The sequence below is a fragment of the Macrobrachium rosenbergii genome, chromosome 40, assembly GCF_040412425.1.
Source record: "Macrobrachium rosenbergii isolate ZJJX-2024 chromosome 40, ASM4041242v1, whole genome shotgun sequence".
NCBI classification, from domain to species: Eukaryota; Metazoa; Arthropoda; class Malacostraca; order Decapoda; family Palaemonidae; genus Macrobrachium; species Macrobrachium rosenbergii.
Genome location: NC_089780.1, coordinates 26,997,473 through 27,017,929, shown reverse-complemented (window position 1 = coordinate 27,017,929; position 20,457 = coordinate 26,997,473). Strand labels below are relative to the sequence as shown.

Genomic DNA, 20,457 nt, shown 5'->3' with positions numbered 1-20,457 from the left:
TAGATTTTTATGAGTGATAGGGCGTGGCATACTGTACATTGAATTTCCTTTTCAAACTTTATTCATAAGAAGGTGATAATGTCATACTTACCTAAGAATTTGCATGAGGGAACAGTATAGTTATAGGTGATAATGCGATGTATATTACTAATAGGTGCCAGTGTAAGAATCAGTTGTATTATTCAGTGCATATATATAAACATATATATATATATATATATATATATATATATATATATATATATATATATATATATATATATATATATATATATATTTATAAATATCCTACATACTGTATATGCATAAATATACAATGTATATATACATATATATTTGCATAAATATACATATGTATATATACACATATATTTGTATAAATATATATATATAAATATATATATATACATATATTTATATATATATATATATATATATATATATATATATATATATATATATATAAAACAGTGCAAACATACATACAGAAGGTTTGTAATTACTTACCTGCGTGCACTAGAATCCTAGGCAAAGTACTTTGTGTAAACAAAATACTGATACTGTTTCTGTCTTCAGTTACATAACAGTTTGGCAAAATTCATCCCTTTCTGCTCATCCACGTGGTAGTTTGCCTATATGTCGCTGAAGTTGTTCCATTTAACTCTTCCTGATATGGGAAATTAATTGGAATTAGGATTTTTGTTCGTTACGAAATGGAACAGATAATAAAGATTACGTTATGGAATTTGATGTGAATGTTCCATGGCCTAAAATGGTTGCAATAATAGAATTTATATAGCCTATATATATATGTACATATACATGTATGTATATACAGTATATATATATATATATAGCCTATATATATATATATATATATATATATATATATATATATATATATATATATATATATATATATATATAATATACATATAGCTGTTTGACTATGTATGTACTGTACTATAAATGGCTAGGCAAACAAATAAGCAATAGTACACTGATAGACTATAAATTTTCATGTTTACTTTATAACAAAACAACAGCCTTCATAATAAGAGTCTCTCTATTTGTCTCTCTGTCTCTCATAGTGCCTTGCAACTAGCGATCTTTCCTCTATTTTTATATAAACTAAAATAATAATAATAAAACATGAAGCGCATTTCCCGTAGAGTTATTTGCCTTCTAGATAAATGAAATGGCTGAATTTCAAACATGCTGGAAGCTCCGAAAATAGAAAAGTCGACGTTTGTACCCCGCATTTTGTTGTTTTATGGATTTCATTTAAGTAGCATATTATCACACTTTCGTTAGGTCAGCTAGTTAAAGGTAAGGGATTCAGCGAAGCTTATAACTTCAAATGTGTCAGACAAGTGTATCAAGGTGATGAAAGGCAACAGGCTAATAAAAAAAGTAAACTTTATAGCTCAAGCTCGGGAATTGAATAAGAATTCGTTATAAGGACGAAAGCTACTTTTTATGTTTGATAACTTCTGGCGTTGCAGTATTTGCCAAAACTAATGTCATTTCAGGGCGGGTGTATTCAGTAAGGAAAATAATAAGAAACATAAATAAGAAACCTAACCAAGAACTGCTAACTTGATTTAAATATATGGACATACTGTATATATACATATATATACATGTATAAATGTATTTATGTATATATATGTATATATCTATATATGTATTTATTTATTTATTTATAGACATATATATAGTTACATACATATACATATATATAGATACATACATACACACACACACACACACACACACATATATATATATATATATATATATATATATATATATATATATATATATATATATATATTTATATGTAAATGGGGTAATTTGAAGCTGAGTAATCCGTAGACTTTACAAATTAATACAAATCTTTTATTGTGATCTTTTGTTCCCGTATAATTCAGTTTATGCATATACATGTTAGGTGGAACGCCGAATAATATCACCTTTAACATCAAAAGAATATTCGAAAGATATCTTTAGTGATATAGGAAACTGAGTAGCTCTCCTAAAAAAAAAAGTGCAGTAACTCTCCCTTGATATTTAAAAGGTAAATTCTTTAAACGGCTAGAAGCCCTTCCAACGCGTCCCAAAAATTCGGTTCACAACCTTGTTTTTTTTTGCTGCGTGCTGGAATCTTTGGTGACACTGATGGCTTTTCCCGTGATTTTAGATCTATATGCACGTGCATTGCTGCATTTTCCCCGGTGCTCGACCTCTTTTTATTTTTTCCAGTGCATTTGTTTCTTGTTTCTCTGATTTCTCTGCATACACACACACACACACACACACACACACACACATATATATATATATATATATATATATATATATATATATATATATATATATATATTATATATATATATATATATATATATATATATATATATATATATATATATATATATAACTCGTGTGAATAAAAATACATACTGTACATATATACAAATACACACGAACACACCATATATGTATATATGTGTGTGTATGTATGTACATATATATACTCGTATATATAATAGTATATGTAAATATAAACACACACCTATATATATATGTATGTGTGTTTGTACATGACTCCACACACATACATATGTATATATAATCGTATATATAAATATAAACACACATATATATGTGTGTATGTACGTGACTTCCAAACATATGCAAACATGTATTTATTTGTCGCCACCTACAACCAGCCCATCTTTTTCCCCTCAGACACGTTTTCTTACAGGAAAACCTAGCATCCCCAAAAGCGAAAATACGACAAAAATACCGAGTACTCCTTCTAGAGTGCCTGATCCGTCTTATCTCAGCACTCTCCAAAATGCAGCAACACGAGTAATACGAATTTATTTATGGTCGTGTTACTGAGGGAAGTGTTGCCGGGCTGGCTTAGTGGCTCCTTGGGGCGCGAGAGCTCCTTTACCCTCCTAAATGCTGGACAGAACGAGGCCATGGAGACGCTGTTTTGAGGAGGGAGGGACAGGCAGGAGTCTCCTGGCACCTGTCTAGCTTTTGAGTCCTTTTTCCGTCTGTTTGTCTGTTCAATTGGAGCTTCAAAAGTTCAAGAGCAGATGTAACGCATTGCTACCCTCATACAATTCTCCTTGCATTTTTATAATGTGCTTACATTTTCGTCTGTTTCTTTCTTCATTTGGTAAGTCATTGCTTTGTTTTTTAATAAGAGATCTCCTCTTTCTGTATTTACCCTGTGCCACCTGTTACTCTTTTTTTTTTAGTGAATACTATATTCTTTGGAAGCTTGAATTTCAAGTCAATGCGCCTGTGAGCATGTTCCATATGAATAGGGTTTATCTTCTGAATAATAATAATAATAATAATAATAATAATAATAATAATAATAATAATAATAATAATAATAATAATAATAATTGAGCATCATTTCTCTCATCCGCACATGACCCCTGTTCGCAGAAACCTCTCATTCAGTTCTTATGGTTGACTGAGACCCACTAAAATCGAATGATTACCATGAAAATAATTCACAGATTAATTCAACAGAGGAGTATATATATATATATATATATATATATATATATATATATATATATATATATATATATATATGTGTGTGTGTGTGTGTGTGTATACATATATATGTATATACATACATATATATATATATATATATAATATATATATATATATATATATATATATATGTGTGTGTGTGTGTGTGTGTATACATATATATGTATATACATACATATATATATATATATATAATATATATATATATATATATATATATATATATATATATATATATATATATATATATACCCTTCAGCCATCATTTTCAGCCTACTAGACTCTTCGTTGGGTGAGTCAGTAGAGCTGCGGGTTGTCACTCGATGGGCCAGAGTTCAATTCCCCGGCCGGCTGATGAAGAGTTAGAGGAATTTATTTCTGGTGATAGAAATTCATTACTCGCTATAATGTGGTTCGGATTCCACAATAAGCTGTAGGTCCCGTTGCTAAGTAACCAATTGGTTCTTAGCCACGTAAAATAAACCTAATCCTTCGGGCAGCCCTAGGAGAGCTGTTAATTAGCTCAGTGGTCTGGTAAAACTAAGGTATACTTTTCTTTTTCAGCCTACTGTTGGCTCTCTTGAAATACCTGTGCAGGATGCATAGCTGTCATTTCCTTATACTGTTTATCAATCCTAAATCTCAGGCATCCAACCAGACTCTGACTAGGTCCTTTAGGGAACATTAGAAAACGACATCATAATATTTGACATTTTATTTTGAAAGAAATTAGCATTAAAGAAGGAACATACGATGAATCTTGAAATAACAGAGAACACAAGATTGGAGTGGTGACCAATTGCGTATTTTCTCGGGTCTTTTCTTTCATTATGAGTGTATGTGTGCGCTTGTAATGTAGACGTGTTGATGCTTATGTATGGTTGAATATATATATATATATATATATATATATATATATATATATATATATATATATATATATATATATATATATATAAATATATATATATATATATATATATATATATATATATATATAAATGTGGTTGCCTTCGGAGATAGACGTTAAGAATGTGTCTCTCTTGGATGGTGAATAATCGTCCATATTTCTTTTGTTTTGTTTCTTTCTGGTCTTGCGCGACCCGAGCCCCCTCTGTTCAAGTCGTGTTTACCGAGTTCTTCTTCTTCTTCTTTCTTCCTTGGTGAGAATTGCTGGATGTCCTTTGACTTTCTCGATGAGTGTCCCTCAGCGGCGTTCGAAGGTTTCCGACAGCTCCTGCCTGGGTATTCTTTCCAAGGGCCAGGGGAGGGGCCCCGCGGAGGGCTGGGGGGCCGCCGAGTCCCTCCCGGGCCCTGACGAGAGCGCCGCTGTCTTCAGATATCCTGTTGGATGTGGTATGTATGTCCTTGTGTGATAACGTGCGTCCTTCTTATCATCAACCGAAATCTTGGGAGGCAGGAATGATGCAACGTGATGTTCCTCTGTCCGTGGGGAGACGAAGGGGGGCGTCATCGGGCACCACCGGGTGGGGGACACTTGATGCAGAGGCCTTGGATGTCTGAGGTTCGTCTCTTGTACGCGGAGGGCGGGGAGGGGAGGCGTGGTTTCCGCCCTCGACCTCGCCACCTACTGCCAACAGCAGCGGGGGCGGCCTCTGCATCATCATCATCATGAGCAGCAGTCAGTAGCAGTAGCAGTAGCAGTAGCAGGAAGGAGCTCAGCATTCTTCGGGAGAAGAGACACGTGGTTCTGCCTGCCCGCCACCGCCCCGTCGACGGATGTTCTCGGGGTAGCTATTTTTGCGTTGTGATTCCAGTACATCTATTTCGTTTAAAGCGTTATCCAAAGCCATGAGTTGAAAGTCGAGTGGTCGTGCAAAAGGCGCTGGCGCCTCTCCACCACGTTTTGTAAAACTAAAAACTAAACAGCCAACCGATAATAAATAAAACTCTTAATGAGACGATAAATTAACTATGAGAATAATAATAATAATAATGATAATTTGTAAAAACAAAACCGAACGTTTGACTCCATACAACAAAGAGAATTTAACTCTTCACATAAAGATGTTAAACAAGACATTGAGAGTGAGAATGTGACGACGATATTCCGGATGAATGAAGAAGAGTGAGGGAGGAGGACGTGTTGAGACCCACCTGTAACACGCACACACACGCAAAAAGAAGAAGAAGAAAATAACAATGAGAGAAAATACAAGGTAAATCAATCTATCTTTTGAGTCAGAAGATTACAGTGACGTAGAGGAGTAACACTTCCTTTCCAAGACTTAGAGGCTCTTTCAGATACAAATACAACAGTAACTCTGCAGAAAAATGTTTTTTTTTTTAAGACCTAGAGATTTCTCCTTGTGACCTCATCGTTATGCTTTTAAAAGCTTGACCCACATCGCTGAAATACACATATACATATGAACAACAAGTTAAAGGAAGAAATGTCATACCCTGCTTAATTATAAGGCATTAACATTAATTAGTTTTAAAGTTTATCCCACACCCAAAAGCTGAGCTGTCTGAAGGACCTAATGTCCTTCTAACAACTTGACTTAGAAGACAAAGTCTGAGCTCTTCAGTTACAAACAGGCCGTGGAAATCTATTCTGAAGATGAAAGCATAAGATAATTATAATTTGATAATGGGGAATCTGATTTTGTGGGGTCTATCCTCTTCAAGGAAAGTCCTTGAGATTGTATTACAGAAATTCTTTCTGTTTTCATCACTGAAGAATACTTTTATGGCATAGGAAACTGAAAGCTTTCTAACTATGCAGGTCTATAAGCCTTTTACCAGAGAGTTTTAAATATAATAATTCTTTTAAGATTTTTACAGGAAAAAATTATTAAAAAAACAAACAAACAACTAATGGTATTGGCTGACATATCTAAACACTATCATCGACCCCTTGAATAACAGCTTATTCTACGAGTTTATTACCAAGAGCACATAAGTCCAGTACAGGAATACAGATATTTATGAATCATTATTAGTAATGATTCATTAGTAATTTTCAAAAATCATTTCCATTTGAAAACAAAATACATTCTAAATAACGTCAGCCCTATAGAATATATTACATTTGGTTCAGAAATATTTTTCTTTTTTTTGAATCTTTCAAAATGCAATCAATTGAAATTTTTGCATGTTTAAGAAAAGAATAACTGAGGTGAAAGAAGCTGAGCCATGTGTTTAGCAATGGATTAATAACCATGAATTCATTTTGTAACAAGATGAGGCCAAATTTATATTTGTAATTTCTAGAGAAGAGCAACTGTTTAATTTCAGGAGTAAAATCCTCTTCGCGAATCACTCAGTAACGAAGTTATTTTTGAAAATGAGACTCAGCGGAGTGGGATATCTTTATTTTCTGCAGCCTTTGAGCATCACAGGATGTTCTACCATCAATACACAGCTTTCGTCTTGAATCAAGCTATCGGTGGTGACAGAGAGATAGAGAGCAAAAGAAAATTGTTGGTATGGAGGAGAAGGCGGGTTAGACAGAGGATTCCTTTTTGGACGGAGTTGGATCCTTGTCCTTGTTTTACTTCTGCCCTTTCTTCCTTCCTTCCTTCCTACGTCGCATGATATCCTCTAACTCAAAAAATATATTTCTCATATTTTTATATCACAATACATATTCTTTATTTATTTATTTAATATTAGCATTCATCCGGTCATATATAAGCACCATATAATATCATCTTTCTCTTGCAAAGATAAACCGAAGGATGGGGAATCTGAGAGAGAGAGAGAGAGGGTTGGGAAGAAGACGGGGTGTTGTTCACGACGACGGAAGAACAAGAAGAAGAAGACCCTTACTCATCACTCCTCCTCTTCTTCCTCCTCCTCCTCCTCCTCTTCCTCTTCTTCCTCCTCCTCTTCAACCTCTTCTTCTTCCTCTTCTTCCTCGGGCTCTGGCTCAGGTGGAGGAGGCTCGAACTCTTCCTCGGCTTCCTCGCCCTCGGGAGTCTCGGGCTCTCCTGCCTTCTTACCCGGTCGCTCGCCGAACCACTTGGGTAGCTTGGCTGCTCGGGCACGGCGCGCCAAGGGACAGGCAATCAGAGTTAGACACTGAACAGGCACCGGGGGGAGCTATGGTTTTCAATCTTCTTGAGAAGCATTACATACTTTACATACTTTACATGAGCAATGTTTCTTTGTGATAATGAAATTCCTTATATAGGCATCCTAACTTTTTTTCACAGTGGCATAACAAAATTTATACTTTTTGAGATATGAAGCAACTTTATAGGAGTAATCTTTTTCAGTTTTATAAATGAAGGACCTTAAATGACTCTAAATTCTTGTGTGAGAACTAAAAAGCTTTACAGAGGAGTTTTAAGTAGATCCTCAGGCGTGATTCGAACACTCGAAATTGTTCTTTTAATTTTATTTTTCCTATTTATACTTTTCATGGGCACTGTAAGTCCCGTTTTTTGTTGTGGGGAACAAGTGGCGGTACAAGGGTATTTGAAACCGATATAATCAAAAGCATGATAATTTACAAAGGAATTATAATTTCTTTTAATCAAATCCTTCCTGGGACACTTTCAGAAAAAGAAGATATTTAACCAACGTTATTTTTTTATCATTAAATGAGACATAGTCAGTCATATATTTCTCAGAATGTTAAGTTGACCAAAGAATGATTCTGATACTAAAGACGTTTATATCACTTTTACCTTACCACATTATGATTCCTTTACATATTAACTTAGAATTGCTATTGAATTTATACTGCCTTCGAATACTGTAAAGAGACTGGGTTATTGCAAAACATAAAACTTGAGACTATCTCAAACTGAAGCCTATATTATATGATAAGAATAAAATACAATATCTTGTAATCTTATGTTAGATTTGAACTCAAATAAAATAAATCACAAGAAAATAGGCTGCTATTATTGACTTTGGTATGTGAAAGTTCAACAGAAACTAGGGAAAGATTTCTACATTACCTGTTAGATAGAGATTGAACGTGAAAGCGTTTTTGGAAACAAAATAGGAGAAGGAAGTCGGAAAAAAAGCCAGAAAATAAAAGATAATAATCACAGCATGTAAAGGGAAAGCTCGGAAAAAAGGTTCCAGTAAAAGCCGATAGAGGGCTCTGCTTGATACGGCCAAGCAGTTTTGCATTTCGTCTCGTCACGATCCTACCACGGAGAAGCGCAGAGATCTCGTGGCATCTCTTCATATGTCATTCATACCTCATCAGTCTCATCCTGAGTGAATCACTCACTGAGTCTCATCAGACAAGCATAATTCATCAGTGTAGTCCAACCACGACCCAGAAGGGCTTTGGTCACAGAACCACAGCATTCAGGCCACAACCACAGATTTGTCCCGTAGAGCCAACGGCGCTTCCATATAATACCTTCAATCTTACCAAAGAAACACATCATCATGGCATTCATGCAACTGTAAAACACGGTTCCCTGCCTCGTCCTGGGCTTAGCAGGGACAATGACGTCCAGAAAGAGTCAGAGTAGTCCATTCTGTCTTATTCCCTCGTTTATTCATATGATTCCCGTCCACAGGGACCAAAAGACGATTCTCATTGATTCATACAGGAAGTGAACCTTTCTAGTGGATAGAATTAAAGTGGAGACAGATATAGATAGATTGATAGATAGTCGTTGTCCCTGTAAGATTTTTGATGGAACAAAAGAGCATCAAAAATAATTGTGCAGTGATATGAAGATAATAAGATGTTTCACTTAAAATATGCAATAATGAAACCCAGGACAGAAACAAAACAATAAAAGGCAATACCAGCATAGAAAATTGAAGCCATGCATTCTCAGCCAGAACTAAACAGATAAAGCACATTAAAAGCCCCTATGCAGTAACTACATAAGGATTATTTCACTACATGGTTTATGCCTTGCAACGTAAAATTCAAATAAAACCATACGGCAGAAAACATGCTACATAGAGCGATACCCAGAGCAATGAAATAGGGGGATTATGTGTTGGGTGGTTAAGAACTTTTCTATTTATTTATGCAAAGAAAACAAAAAATCATGCATATTATTATACTTTGATTTTAGGAAGATGGTCTGGGAACAAAAGATAACTAAAGAAGAGAAAATTGGCGATAATAAAACGAATAATAATTAAACGATAATAAAGAAAGAAAGTTATGATACGAATAAAGATGGCAGTTTAAGGAGCTGGTGTGAGGAGTTCCAAGATGGCGTCGGTTCTGGTACCGTACTCGTACCGTCAAATCTGCTTTTGATACAGATCCGTTCTTCACATTTATCTGAACCTTTTCCACTCGAACCACTATAAAATAATTAGTCAGAAGCAATCAAGAAAATAAATATGCAAATGTAACCATTTTCAAGGTTCCTGCTTATCAAGATAAAGCGACTGACTGAAAGAAACAGCGTGGCTTCAGACACAGTGTCAAGGCAACTGAAAAAGACTCTAATTGAAAACTAAATGATATTAGTCACTGCTCGTTTTAAACGGAAAGAAAAATAGTCATATAATTGTCAGTAATGATATTAATTATACCTGTAAAAATTAACCATAAGAGTAATGCAAAAGTGCAAAATAAAATCAACGATAAAAGCCTATATATTATATCGACCAGCAAGAAAATACAGAAACAAAATAATAATATATAACTTTGATAAGTGATTATTTTCGCAGCCGCGATTGTCAACTAAAGCGGTTAATTGATAGATGTGCATTTTCCTTTTGCAAAGTCTTCTTACCCTTGACTCGCCCCTCGAATAAAGCTTTGAGTTCTGTCCATCTGCGCTCTTTCTCCTCTCCTATAGCGGATTCTAAGCCCTGCACAGAAGGATGACAAAAGAAGGTCGGGTTTAAATATTGGCCTACTCTCGTGCAGGTCGTCTTCTTTAGCTCTCTGTCCCCACCACTTCGGCGTTAACGAAGGGTGGTTAAAGTGGAGGAGGTTTGTAGGGAGTGGGGTTTTCAGGGAGGGGAGGACAAATGCAAAAAGGAATACAGATTTGCAGTGATGTATTTTGGAGGCTGGTGTGCCGTGGGAGGGAGGGGGGGGGGGGAGGGAGAAGAGCGAGGGAAGGGGAGGAGTGGATGACTTATCTGCATGCCGTTGGACACCTGGGTCTAGATGACGTCACTCCAATGTGTTATTTTTTCTATGGGGAGGAAGCAATGGACTGGAGGTTTACGTTATAATGAAAGGTTTTTTTTTTTTGGTTTCTTTTCGTGAGGAGTCACAATAATGATGATCATTATTGCTGAGGTTGGATTGCTGCTTTCCGCTGGGATAAAAGTACAAAACGAAAATTGTGGCTGTTGAAATTTGAGAACCAAAAATAAACTTGTGAAAAATAAAGTAATGTCATAAATCAGAAAAAATGGGCTGGTAAATGCCTTCATTTTTGAATGGTTCTTGTTAGGCAGCGTAAATTGACCACCTGTTTAAAAAATTTTTTTATAATAGGCTCCCAAAATCTTTTGGAATTAAAAAAGCAAAAGAAACGATCTTGAAAACAAATCATAAGCATTTAAATATTTGAATTACAATTGTGGATAAATTTGGGGCACGAAAAGGCTTGGCGGTGTGATTTCCATAAGCCGAAATAAAAAAAAAAAAGAAGAAAATTGGGTCATTTTAAAATACATTATGAAGGAGGAGGAATCGTGACAATGATCTTCTTCTTTTGCAATTCTGCCAGGCTGTTGCTAAGATGCTGCGGACACGACTCTAAAAGGACACAACCAACAGAGGAGTCTATGCTTTCGGGGGAGCTCCGTCTCTCATCCTAGATTTCGGCTACCGCGTAGCCCTACACGCAAGTCACGGGTGTTAGTCTCTAGGTGTTTGCGTGTGCGTGCTTAAGTGCATGCGTATATGTGTGTGTCTGACTGAGTGTGTTTATGATGTATGAAACGAGGGCTTCAAAAACATCAATTTCCAGTTGACATTTGCAAGGACTATAGGCTATACAGACGTGTTTAAAGGGAACTTGAATGTTGTTGCGAATTTACCATCTATTCATATATCTTAAAGGGGCAAGAGCCCATAAAGTCAGCTAAAGATTATAACCCTAGTGACAGTTATACAGCAACGGACAATGAAAAACATCCCTCACAGTAAATATAACATACAATTTGGAACGGTTTTAGACGCTATCAACACAGTGAAGTAGATTCTTGTATTCCTGTTTGATTCGATGAATTTACATTTGCTTAAATTTTCACTTTGGTTATCAGAATATTTTCTGATTTACATCGTAACCATGTGAATCCTGATGATGCTATGGACATCTGAAGTTTGGAAATATTTACAGAACCTTCAGCTCTTTAAAGAAGAGTCATTCTACTCAGATTTCTCTTTGCTAATCATAACCTGCTGTCCTGTTGTGAGAACTAAAAAGTCATCCAGCCCAGATTTCTATTCGCTAATCATGACCTGTTGCCCTGTTGCGTGGACTAGTATTTCTGCAGGTGTGTGTGTGTGTGTTTGTGCGCGCGAGCGCACGCAATGATGTGTGAACGTGTATTCATGGTCAATCTTCTACAAAGTCAGCACTACGAGCCAAGTGACACCAGAGGGGCTATTCGTTTTGCTACCTCGAGCACAAGAGTTTCAGAATCTACGCGTCTGCCGACTCTCTCTTACTTACTCTTGGTTCTGTTGACAAACTCTTCGTATTTTTCCTTCCAAAACCTCTCCATCTCCTCGTTGTGTACAACTTCCCAGCCCTGGAGGTGACAAGTGTGTTGGAGAGTCACATTAAAGGGGGAGAGTCAGGGGGGGTTGTGGTAGATTAGGGAAGGGGCATCATCATCCCACACGGAGGCGAGGGCGGGGCCCCTGGGCAGCTTTTCTTCTTTTTTGAGAAACAGAAGGTGTTGAGTGCCCCAAAGGGAGAGGAGAAGGCCACAGAGAAGTCCCGAGATTTTGAGGCAAGAGCCTTCTTGGATATGCTTTCCGGATCAGCTCAAAATTTGATTAAGAAAATAAAAAAACAGTTCTATCAGACTGAAATAAATTTGACATAAATTTGGAAGACAGTGATAGATTTTTTGCAGCTTTATCAGAACCTGATCTAAGTACTTCAGACAGCCTTCGAGCACGCAAAAGGAATTCAAGAACCAAGTCCCATTGAAATTTCATCACAGTGGGAAATGAGACTCTTGGAAACCCCCTGCAGATCTCGAAGGTCCATTCAGAGGTTCAGTATTCTCGTAATTAACTCGATCATTTCATTCGGAACTTCTCAAGCGCAGCGTCTTCTCCGGTCCCTCCGCTGTGCCTTTCCCGATCCCCCCAAAAACAAGAGAAAAAGGAAACACCGCAGCCTCTGTCCACGCTCATTCCAAAAAAATAAAACGGGGTTGTTCATCATCATCATCATCATCACCATAATAATCATCATCATCAACATCATCATCATCATCATCATCATCACCACCACCACCACCAACATCATCATCATCAGCAAGATCACTAAATCACGACCACCAGCACCAGCACGAAACACCACTCGCCATGACCGTCACAGCGTCACACCACCGTACTTACTCTTGTGTCTGTTCATAAATTCCTCGTACTTGCTCTCCCACATTTTCTGGAGAACCTCTTTGTGAACAACATCCCAGCCCTGGGGGTAGCAGATGGTCACCAGGTCAGAGCAGGAGCCACAAAGAGAAACAACATGGAGGGCTCGGGGGTTAAGTAAAGGGGCTTCATACTTACCATCGCAGCGCAACAACTCGGAAATATTAAAAAGGACTTTAGCTAACTCCTCCATCGTCTTTCTCCCATCCAAACGCCCAAATAAATAAAAGATAAAAGCGAAATGAAAAGAAAAAATTAAGTAAATAAACGACGAGGACCGTCATTCGAGGGTGCCGGACATAAGTAGCCAAAGTGAGACTCAAAAAAAAAAATTGTAAATAAAAATAAGAGAAAACTCAAATGAGGGTTCCAGCGGTGGTTGAAATAGATCAAGCTTTGTGGCATCACGGGGAAGTCATGAGAGAAAGTGTGAATCGGGTTTTGCAGATGAGATGCTTTACTCACTCTTTGTCCTTGACATAAACTCCTCATACTTCTCTTTCCAGACCTTCTCCAACTCAGCCTTGATTACAAGATCCCAACCCTGTGTACGAGCAAAATTATTCGCACCTGCTGCTGTTAAGCTTAGTGAGTCGCACCTGCTAACAAGCTAAATTAGTCGCACCTTGAAGTCCTGAGCAAAGGAGACTTGGACTCATCTCTTCTACACTCTTTGGCCACAAGCTTCCACTGTCACTTTTTCTTCTAATCTAACTACTTTTTCTATCATTCAAGTTATTTTGGAAAAAATATGGAACATTGATGAAAATTTAGTAGATATAATGGCCAAAAAAATAAGCAAGTCCGTGAAAATAACAAGAGCGAAAAACATTCCACGCTTCTAAAATGACAAAAAGTCGCACCTTGAGAAGCTAAATTAGCTATTCTACTGAGCACCAGATACTATTTGGTTAAATAAGAGAAAAAATAATACTGCTAGCTACAAGATTACGCTTAAAAACAATGGCATTATGAATCATTAGAGGCGATTAATTATAATGAAGCATCAACATTGCGTACCTGAAATTTCATTGTCGCCTAGAAATTAGTCTTACTTCACTATGGCTTTGCTTTCAGAAACAAAATGAACAAATAGGAGGAGTATCTACGTATTTTGGTGAAATCCGTATGAACGGTAAAAAGCTGAAAGTAACTGGTTGTTATACATGATATGCCTTATTGTCTAGGAAAGGACTGATAAAGAACATTCTCTTGTGTATAATCATGGGGGAATATTTAGACTAGATATATTCACTAGAATGACAGAGCTATGGGAGTCAACAGATTAAAAATGGGTCTGAGACTAAAGAAGCAGAGACAGAACTCTTTTACTTACGCCTTCGAATAACTTCTTTTTGTCCTCGTACGTTCTCCTGTCAGTACGACGCTCGAACTTGGAGGCTGTCTGGATTTTGGGCTGAAAGGAAGAAGAAGAAGACAACGTCAACAAAGGGTCGGAGCGCTTGCCTGCTCATAGCGACATACTTTCTGTCTCGTGTTCTGAGACAGAGGAAGACAGGTAGATAGATAGACAAATAGAGAGAGAGAGAGAGAGAGAGAGAGAGAGAGAGAGAGAGAGAGAGAGAGAGAGAGAGAAAGTAGTTTCGTTACATCAAGTGAATTTCATGCTTGAAACAATAGCTACGTTTGTGAACATCAATTCATACTTGGTCTATTGAACTTTGGCAAGCTTTCTGCTTAAATAGTTAAAACTGAAGGAAATGTTTTAAAAATAAACTTGAAACTACAAGATAAACAAGTGTGTTCTAAATTTCACGAACAAATCGGCATATATAGATTCACATAAAGGCGTATAAGCAAATTTGCATACATGTAAGCAAAGCTATAAAAAAATTCACTAATACTTACTGGGTGTTTGCCTGTGAGTGCCCTGGTTTCCAGAGAGACGAAATAAAGATTAGAAAACATTCAGCATAAATTGTTTAAGATATTATAAACGTCAGATTTTATTCACATGTATCAGCACCTTACATATATCATTTATTCCAGAAGTTGAGTTGTAAACGATATTGTTAATGATGTCAGCAACAGAAATGATAAGAGTCCCTCCCTTCCTCACCCAGACCCATAATATCACTCCCATACCCTCCTCCCCTCCCCTCCCCCCTCACAAAGTAATGATGCTTCAAATGCCGTGTTTATGATGCTTTCATACCTGTATGGTGAGGGTTTCTATGGTAGGCTTCAGAACTGACTGATATTATTATTATCTAAGACTACTCATGGTCTAATGCTACTTTTGAAAAGAAAACATCTAATGTCAAAAAAATGAATGAGAGAATGGTTATCTAAAATAGTTTATGCTTCTAATTCTAGATGCAGTGCTTTAGGTCACTAGTTTTCTAACTAAGATACTTTTTTTTTTTGTCTAACCTTCCACAACACCCAGAGCATTCCTTCTATTCTAATATATAGGCATCGGTTCCTTGCCGACGATTTGACACAAAAATCGAAATTTTACCTGAGGCAGTCTTCTTAGTCCTCTTTGCTTTAATATCCCTTGGTAAAAAAAAGGGTCTTGATGACGAATAGCTACCACGCATGCGTGAAAGAGATAAACAGAGAACCAAAAGAGCAACTATAGTTTCGATGTGAATTTCTGGAAAAATAGCTTCTTGAATCATGAGAGATGACACTCGTATTACTTTTGACTACTGATCAGAATTTGCTTGTCTTTAATATGCTAGTAATTCTCTGACAATCAATTAATGTAGTAGTTGACACATGTGAGGAAACCAAAGCGATTTCCTCGCTCCTTAACCTCTTTCATTTCAGAGCGCTGGCAATGTATTCGTCTCATCCAACATAATCTTACGGTTCTGAATATCTTTTAAGCTTGTTTTAACATACTAAGAAGAACAAACAAATCAAAGCGCATGTGCAAATACTTTTTCATATTTTCATACTTTTCTTCATTAGCATTTCCTTAATCCTTTAAGAATCTTTAACCAAAAAATTATTTCTAGATACTTTTACTTTGTTTTTGTCACCCAAGGTACAAGGTACTTCCCTACAGAAGACCTCCTAGCAAGGTTGGATTTTCTATCAATGATCTTCTGAAAACCGAGTAAAAAAAGAATTTAGCTTCATCAGGTTGATATCCTTGGCATTTTCAAACAGCATCAACTTTTTTTTAAAGCAAATGAGAGAAAAATTGGAAACTGCAGAAGAGATTAAAATATTAGGAAGCATTTGATTGAGTCTTGTCAGCCAGTGATTATCCCCAAAAGGAAAAAAACAAAAGAGAAGCGGTCATTGTTAAGTACTTATTTTTCTTAGTAATTCTTAGCTGTTTGTTAACGCTTTAGCGCTCCTTGTGAAGAGTTAATTGCCATGAAATCCTGTTATTCTTCTTAATATTTGTTTTCCTGTGAATATCAAAGCGAGTGTAAAATGACTTCTTTTCTGGGAGGGGGCGCAGCCCCCAAAAGCAGGCCCGACTCCATGCATGGGGAGCAACACAAAACAAAGGGGGGATTCACAAGGCAGAAAAGGCCGTGGAAAACAAAATAAAAGCTTTTAGATGTACATATATACATATGTATATATATATATAAAAGTCGAAGAGAAAACTGAAATAAATCCTTGGAAAGAAAAATCGAGAACTGAAAAAAGGGAAAGTATTATTTGCTGATGCGTAAAGAAAAGGGGAACTTACTCAGCGTCAAGACCCCTCTTCAGGGCCTTTTGTCTCAACTGTTGCTTCTGTCGTTCTTTTAACTCCTTCAGCTGCAAAAACCATGACACAAAAAAGAGGTAAAGGGTCAAGAACATTGTCTCCTTCATTCTTTCTCTCGTTTAAATTCTTGTTTATTTTAAAAGGCGGGACTCGTCTCGAGTCCCCACCTAAGAAAAAAGTAGATGATTTCTTTTATAAGGTCGGATTTTAGAATAATGCCAAAATAAAAGATCATGCGTTGCCGGTTTTGTGACAAGAGACACGTTGGGAGGAAAGCAACACGAGAAATCTTGACAGGAATTGACAACATCTTCCGGTTGTTTCCACGTGTAAAGACTCTACAGTTGCCATCGAAGCAAGGTGGCCTTGGTACAAAACGAAAGGACCGTGGGTCAGAATCTACGGGTTGCAAAATGGGGTTAGTGAGAGTCTAAGCTACTCTTATCGAAGATACGAAGGTTAGTGAACACAGAACATGCAGTGTACCAGGTCAAATACAAGGAAAACATTCATCTATTGTTTGATCATTACAGTCGCATAGGTTGGTCAAATGCATGATGAACAGTTCTATTTATCCTGATTGATATTTATTCTCAATAAAGTCCCACTTTCATTGCCCTTCTACCCGCCGTCCTATTCCAGCTGATGGATGTCGTACTTGAAAAAAGGAATGAATGGCGAAGGAAAGAACCACTACAGTGTGTTTCCAGTTTTCGACCAAGTGAATGGTGTGTGTTGGCGCCTGCCTTTGGTTTTGGAAAGAGAAATGATGGAGAAAAGGAGACTGCATCGAAATGCGCTTGCAAGACTTACTCTGGGTCAAGGCCCTTCTTCAATGCCTTTTGCCTGAGCTGTTGTTTCTGCCTTTCCCTAAGCTCCTTCAACTGCAATAAGAAGCCAATTGAGAGATTCAGGAAATCCCTCGCGTGACAGCAAGTCTGTTCCTTTTTTTCTGCCATAGTGCACCAGTTACCGACGAAAATCAAGAACAGCAGTTGAGAGTTAAAATAGTATAAGTCTTCAGCCCTGATGACCACCGAGTTTTTGTGGGTGGGAGGAAGATGCTCGTCTTTACGTTTCTTTTTCTTATTTTCGTTGTAAGGATTAGTCGAGGAAGATTTACCGGAAGGGATTTCATGGTTTCTTTAGATCAAAGTGTATACATACATATACATATACATATAAATGTGTGCATGTTCCTGTCAATAGGAATATATTTGCGTCCTTATATGTATAGCCATATACATACAAGCACACCCAAATGTATATACACACATGTACACATACTGTATAGTAAATAATTTTAAAAACAGAAGGGAGATGGTCCTTAAGAATATATTCCGTGAAATTTATATTAATATGTACTCTTGCTGAGGGTTTCAAGGAATCAAGGGGCAAAAGGGAAAAAATATTTAGCATCAGTCGACTGCGTTTAAATCACAGGAAGTGCTGCGACTTCTGTGAGGGAGAGAAAAGGCCACAGAGGCTTGTGACCCCTGTGAGGGAAAGAGAGGGTCACAGAGGCTCCTTCTTCAGAGGAATTGTCTGGGAGGTGGGAGATGCGTGAGGGCGGGAGTCGGTCCCTGTCCTCCGAAGGACACGGTTTAACTGTTGGATCCCTGTTGACGTTTTGGTTTATTATTTAAGTAGGCAGTCATTGTCATCAACGTTACGATGATGAAACAGATCGGTTCTCAAAGGCGGGAGAAGTCTTCCCAAAAACAGCAAAACAAAATCCAAAAGCTGAAGACTTTCTCTCTTCAAAAATTGATCGGAAAATCTCTCGCATGCAAAATGGACAAAAAGGAAGTGGAAAGAAATGATATTCAAACGGAATACACCGAGGAGCAAAAAATATTAAAAGAAAATAAATAAAAAAAAGGGGGGGGGGGAAATTTCGGACTCGGAAGGGAGTGAGAGAAGACAAGAACAATCTTTTGGCCATGCAGGGGAGCGTGACGGAATCAGCTGATTGTAAGGGAGATTAAGAGGCTTTTTGGCGAGTGGAAAAAGAAAAAAAAAGGGAATGAGATTAAGCCACGGTTAAAATCATTATTATCATTATCATCTGGGTGGGGTTGACTCTCGGTTAGGACGTTTCACGATGTTTGTGGTTCTATAATACAAGACTATTTTGTGGCTCTATGACACAAGAATATTTACAATATATGTGTGTGTGTGTCTGTGCAAAGGTGATGCATTATGCAAATGTAAGTATGCATGAAATATATATTAAATATATATATATATATATATATATATATATATATATATATATATATATATATATATATATATATATATATATATATATATATATATATATATATATAATATATATATATATATATATTAAAACTACATATATATTCCACACACACACTTACAAAATACATACATACATGTTAAATATGTATACACAGTTTAACATCTTTGTGTGCCAAAAATATTAAGCATGAGTTGCAAAATTCATACTGAAATAAGACGAACATTAAGCTAATAATTATTTCAGCCGAGATTAAAATGGAATATTTATTGAGCTCTGATTAGCATATAAGAAAATAAGGCCATTTTTAAAAGTTGATCAGAATTACTCAGAATATAATCAAGAAAATCTTCATAAAAATACAAAGAAAATAAGGAATTACTCTAAAATGTTTCATATCATCCATTTTTCATAAATTTCTTATTTGAACAAACTACATCTACACCTGGAAGGGAATACGACAAGATTAGGTAATGTTAAGTGTGAAATGAAGTGTAATTGTCTTCAGTTCTTGGCCGTTATTGGTTTGTGTCTGCACAACTGATTTATTTTCCGGTATTTGTTAAAGATGTTCATTTGTTTGTCTCTTTATTTATTCATTTGCTATCAGCATCACTTCCAATATTCATATTCTTACAAGTGAATGCCATTTACAAACAACTGTCTTTTAGTCTGAGCGTAAATTCAATTTGAACGAGTTGTCACAAGTGGATTGTTTAACACAAGTGGATTGTTTAATCTGAATGTAAAATGATCCAAATTAGCGCCTCATTCTGTTTTGGTTATCAGGTAGCTTGCTGTGATTCCTTTAAGCTGTGCTATCAAGAAATAATTGTACATTCGTGTGAGTTTACGTCGTGTTCTCGCACCGTCAGACTGTGGAACAGTCTCCCTGACATTGTCGAGCAATCGGGACTTCAAAAGTACAAGTAAAGATTCAATGCAAAACTACTCTAATATAATGATCCTTGTATTTTAAAACTTTACTTATAATTGTATCTGTTTATGTTTTAATTTGTTAACATTAATTTTTTTCAAAAGTGAACTCTTCTCTCTGTATTTCCCATTACCATCTGCTGCTTCTTTCTAATGAATGCCATATTCTTTGGAAGCTTGAATTTCAGGTCAGTGGCCCCTTTGGTGGGCTTGTCCCATATGATATGAATAGGGTTTATCTTCTGAATAATAATAATAATAATAATAAATGTTCCTGTGCGTACCATCGTCATTCGGTATCGAGTATGTGTGCGCGTGTATGTGTGTGTTTGTGCGTGGAAACCGACTCGACTTACATCGTATAATAATAATAATAATCAGTGTGCTCGTGCGTGCCATCGCGATTCACCATCGAGTTTA

At 36.6% G+C, this 20,457-nt stretch overlaps 1 protein-coding gene across 21 annotated transcripts in view; it reads right to left on the bottom strand.

Moving 5' to 3' along the window:
* Window positions 1-4,291: 4,291 nt before the first annotated feature.
* Window positions 4,292-20,457, bottom strand: part of LOC136826282 (troponin T, skeletal muscle-like) — a 30,885-nt gene continuing 14,719 nt past the window's right edge. For 2 of the 21 annotated variants that reach the window (XM_067083484.1, XM_067083485.1), the window contains exons 7-12: window positions 16,815-16,885; window positions 15,005-15,026; window positions 14,472-14,552; window positions 12,198-12,276; window positions 7,387-7,592; window positions 4,752-5,709 (exon numbers count right to left, since the gene is read on the bottom strand). In XM_067083484.1, the coding sequence (XP_066939585.1) occupies window positions 7,390-7,592; window positions 12,198-12,276; window positions 14,472-14,552; window positions 15,005-15,026; window positions 16,815-16,885 (456 nt within the window). In that variant the 3' untranslated portion in view covers window positions 4,752-5,709; window positions 7,387-7,389. Of the gene's footprint in view, window positions 5,710-6,914; window positions 7,593-10,292; window positions 10,372-12,197; window positions 12,277-13,099; window positions 13,179-13,600; window positions 13,680-14,471; window positions 14,553-15,004; window positions 15,027-16,814; window positions 16,886-17,648; window positions 17,720-20,457 lie in introns of those variants that run through there. The other 19 variants (XM_067083499.1, XM_067083480.1, XM_067083482.1 and 16 more) reach the window with 14 other exon arrangements.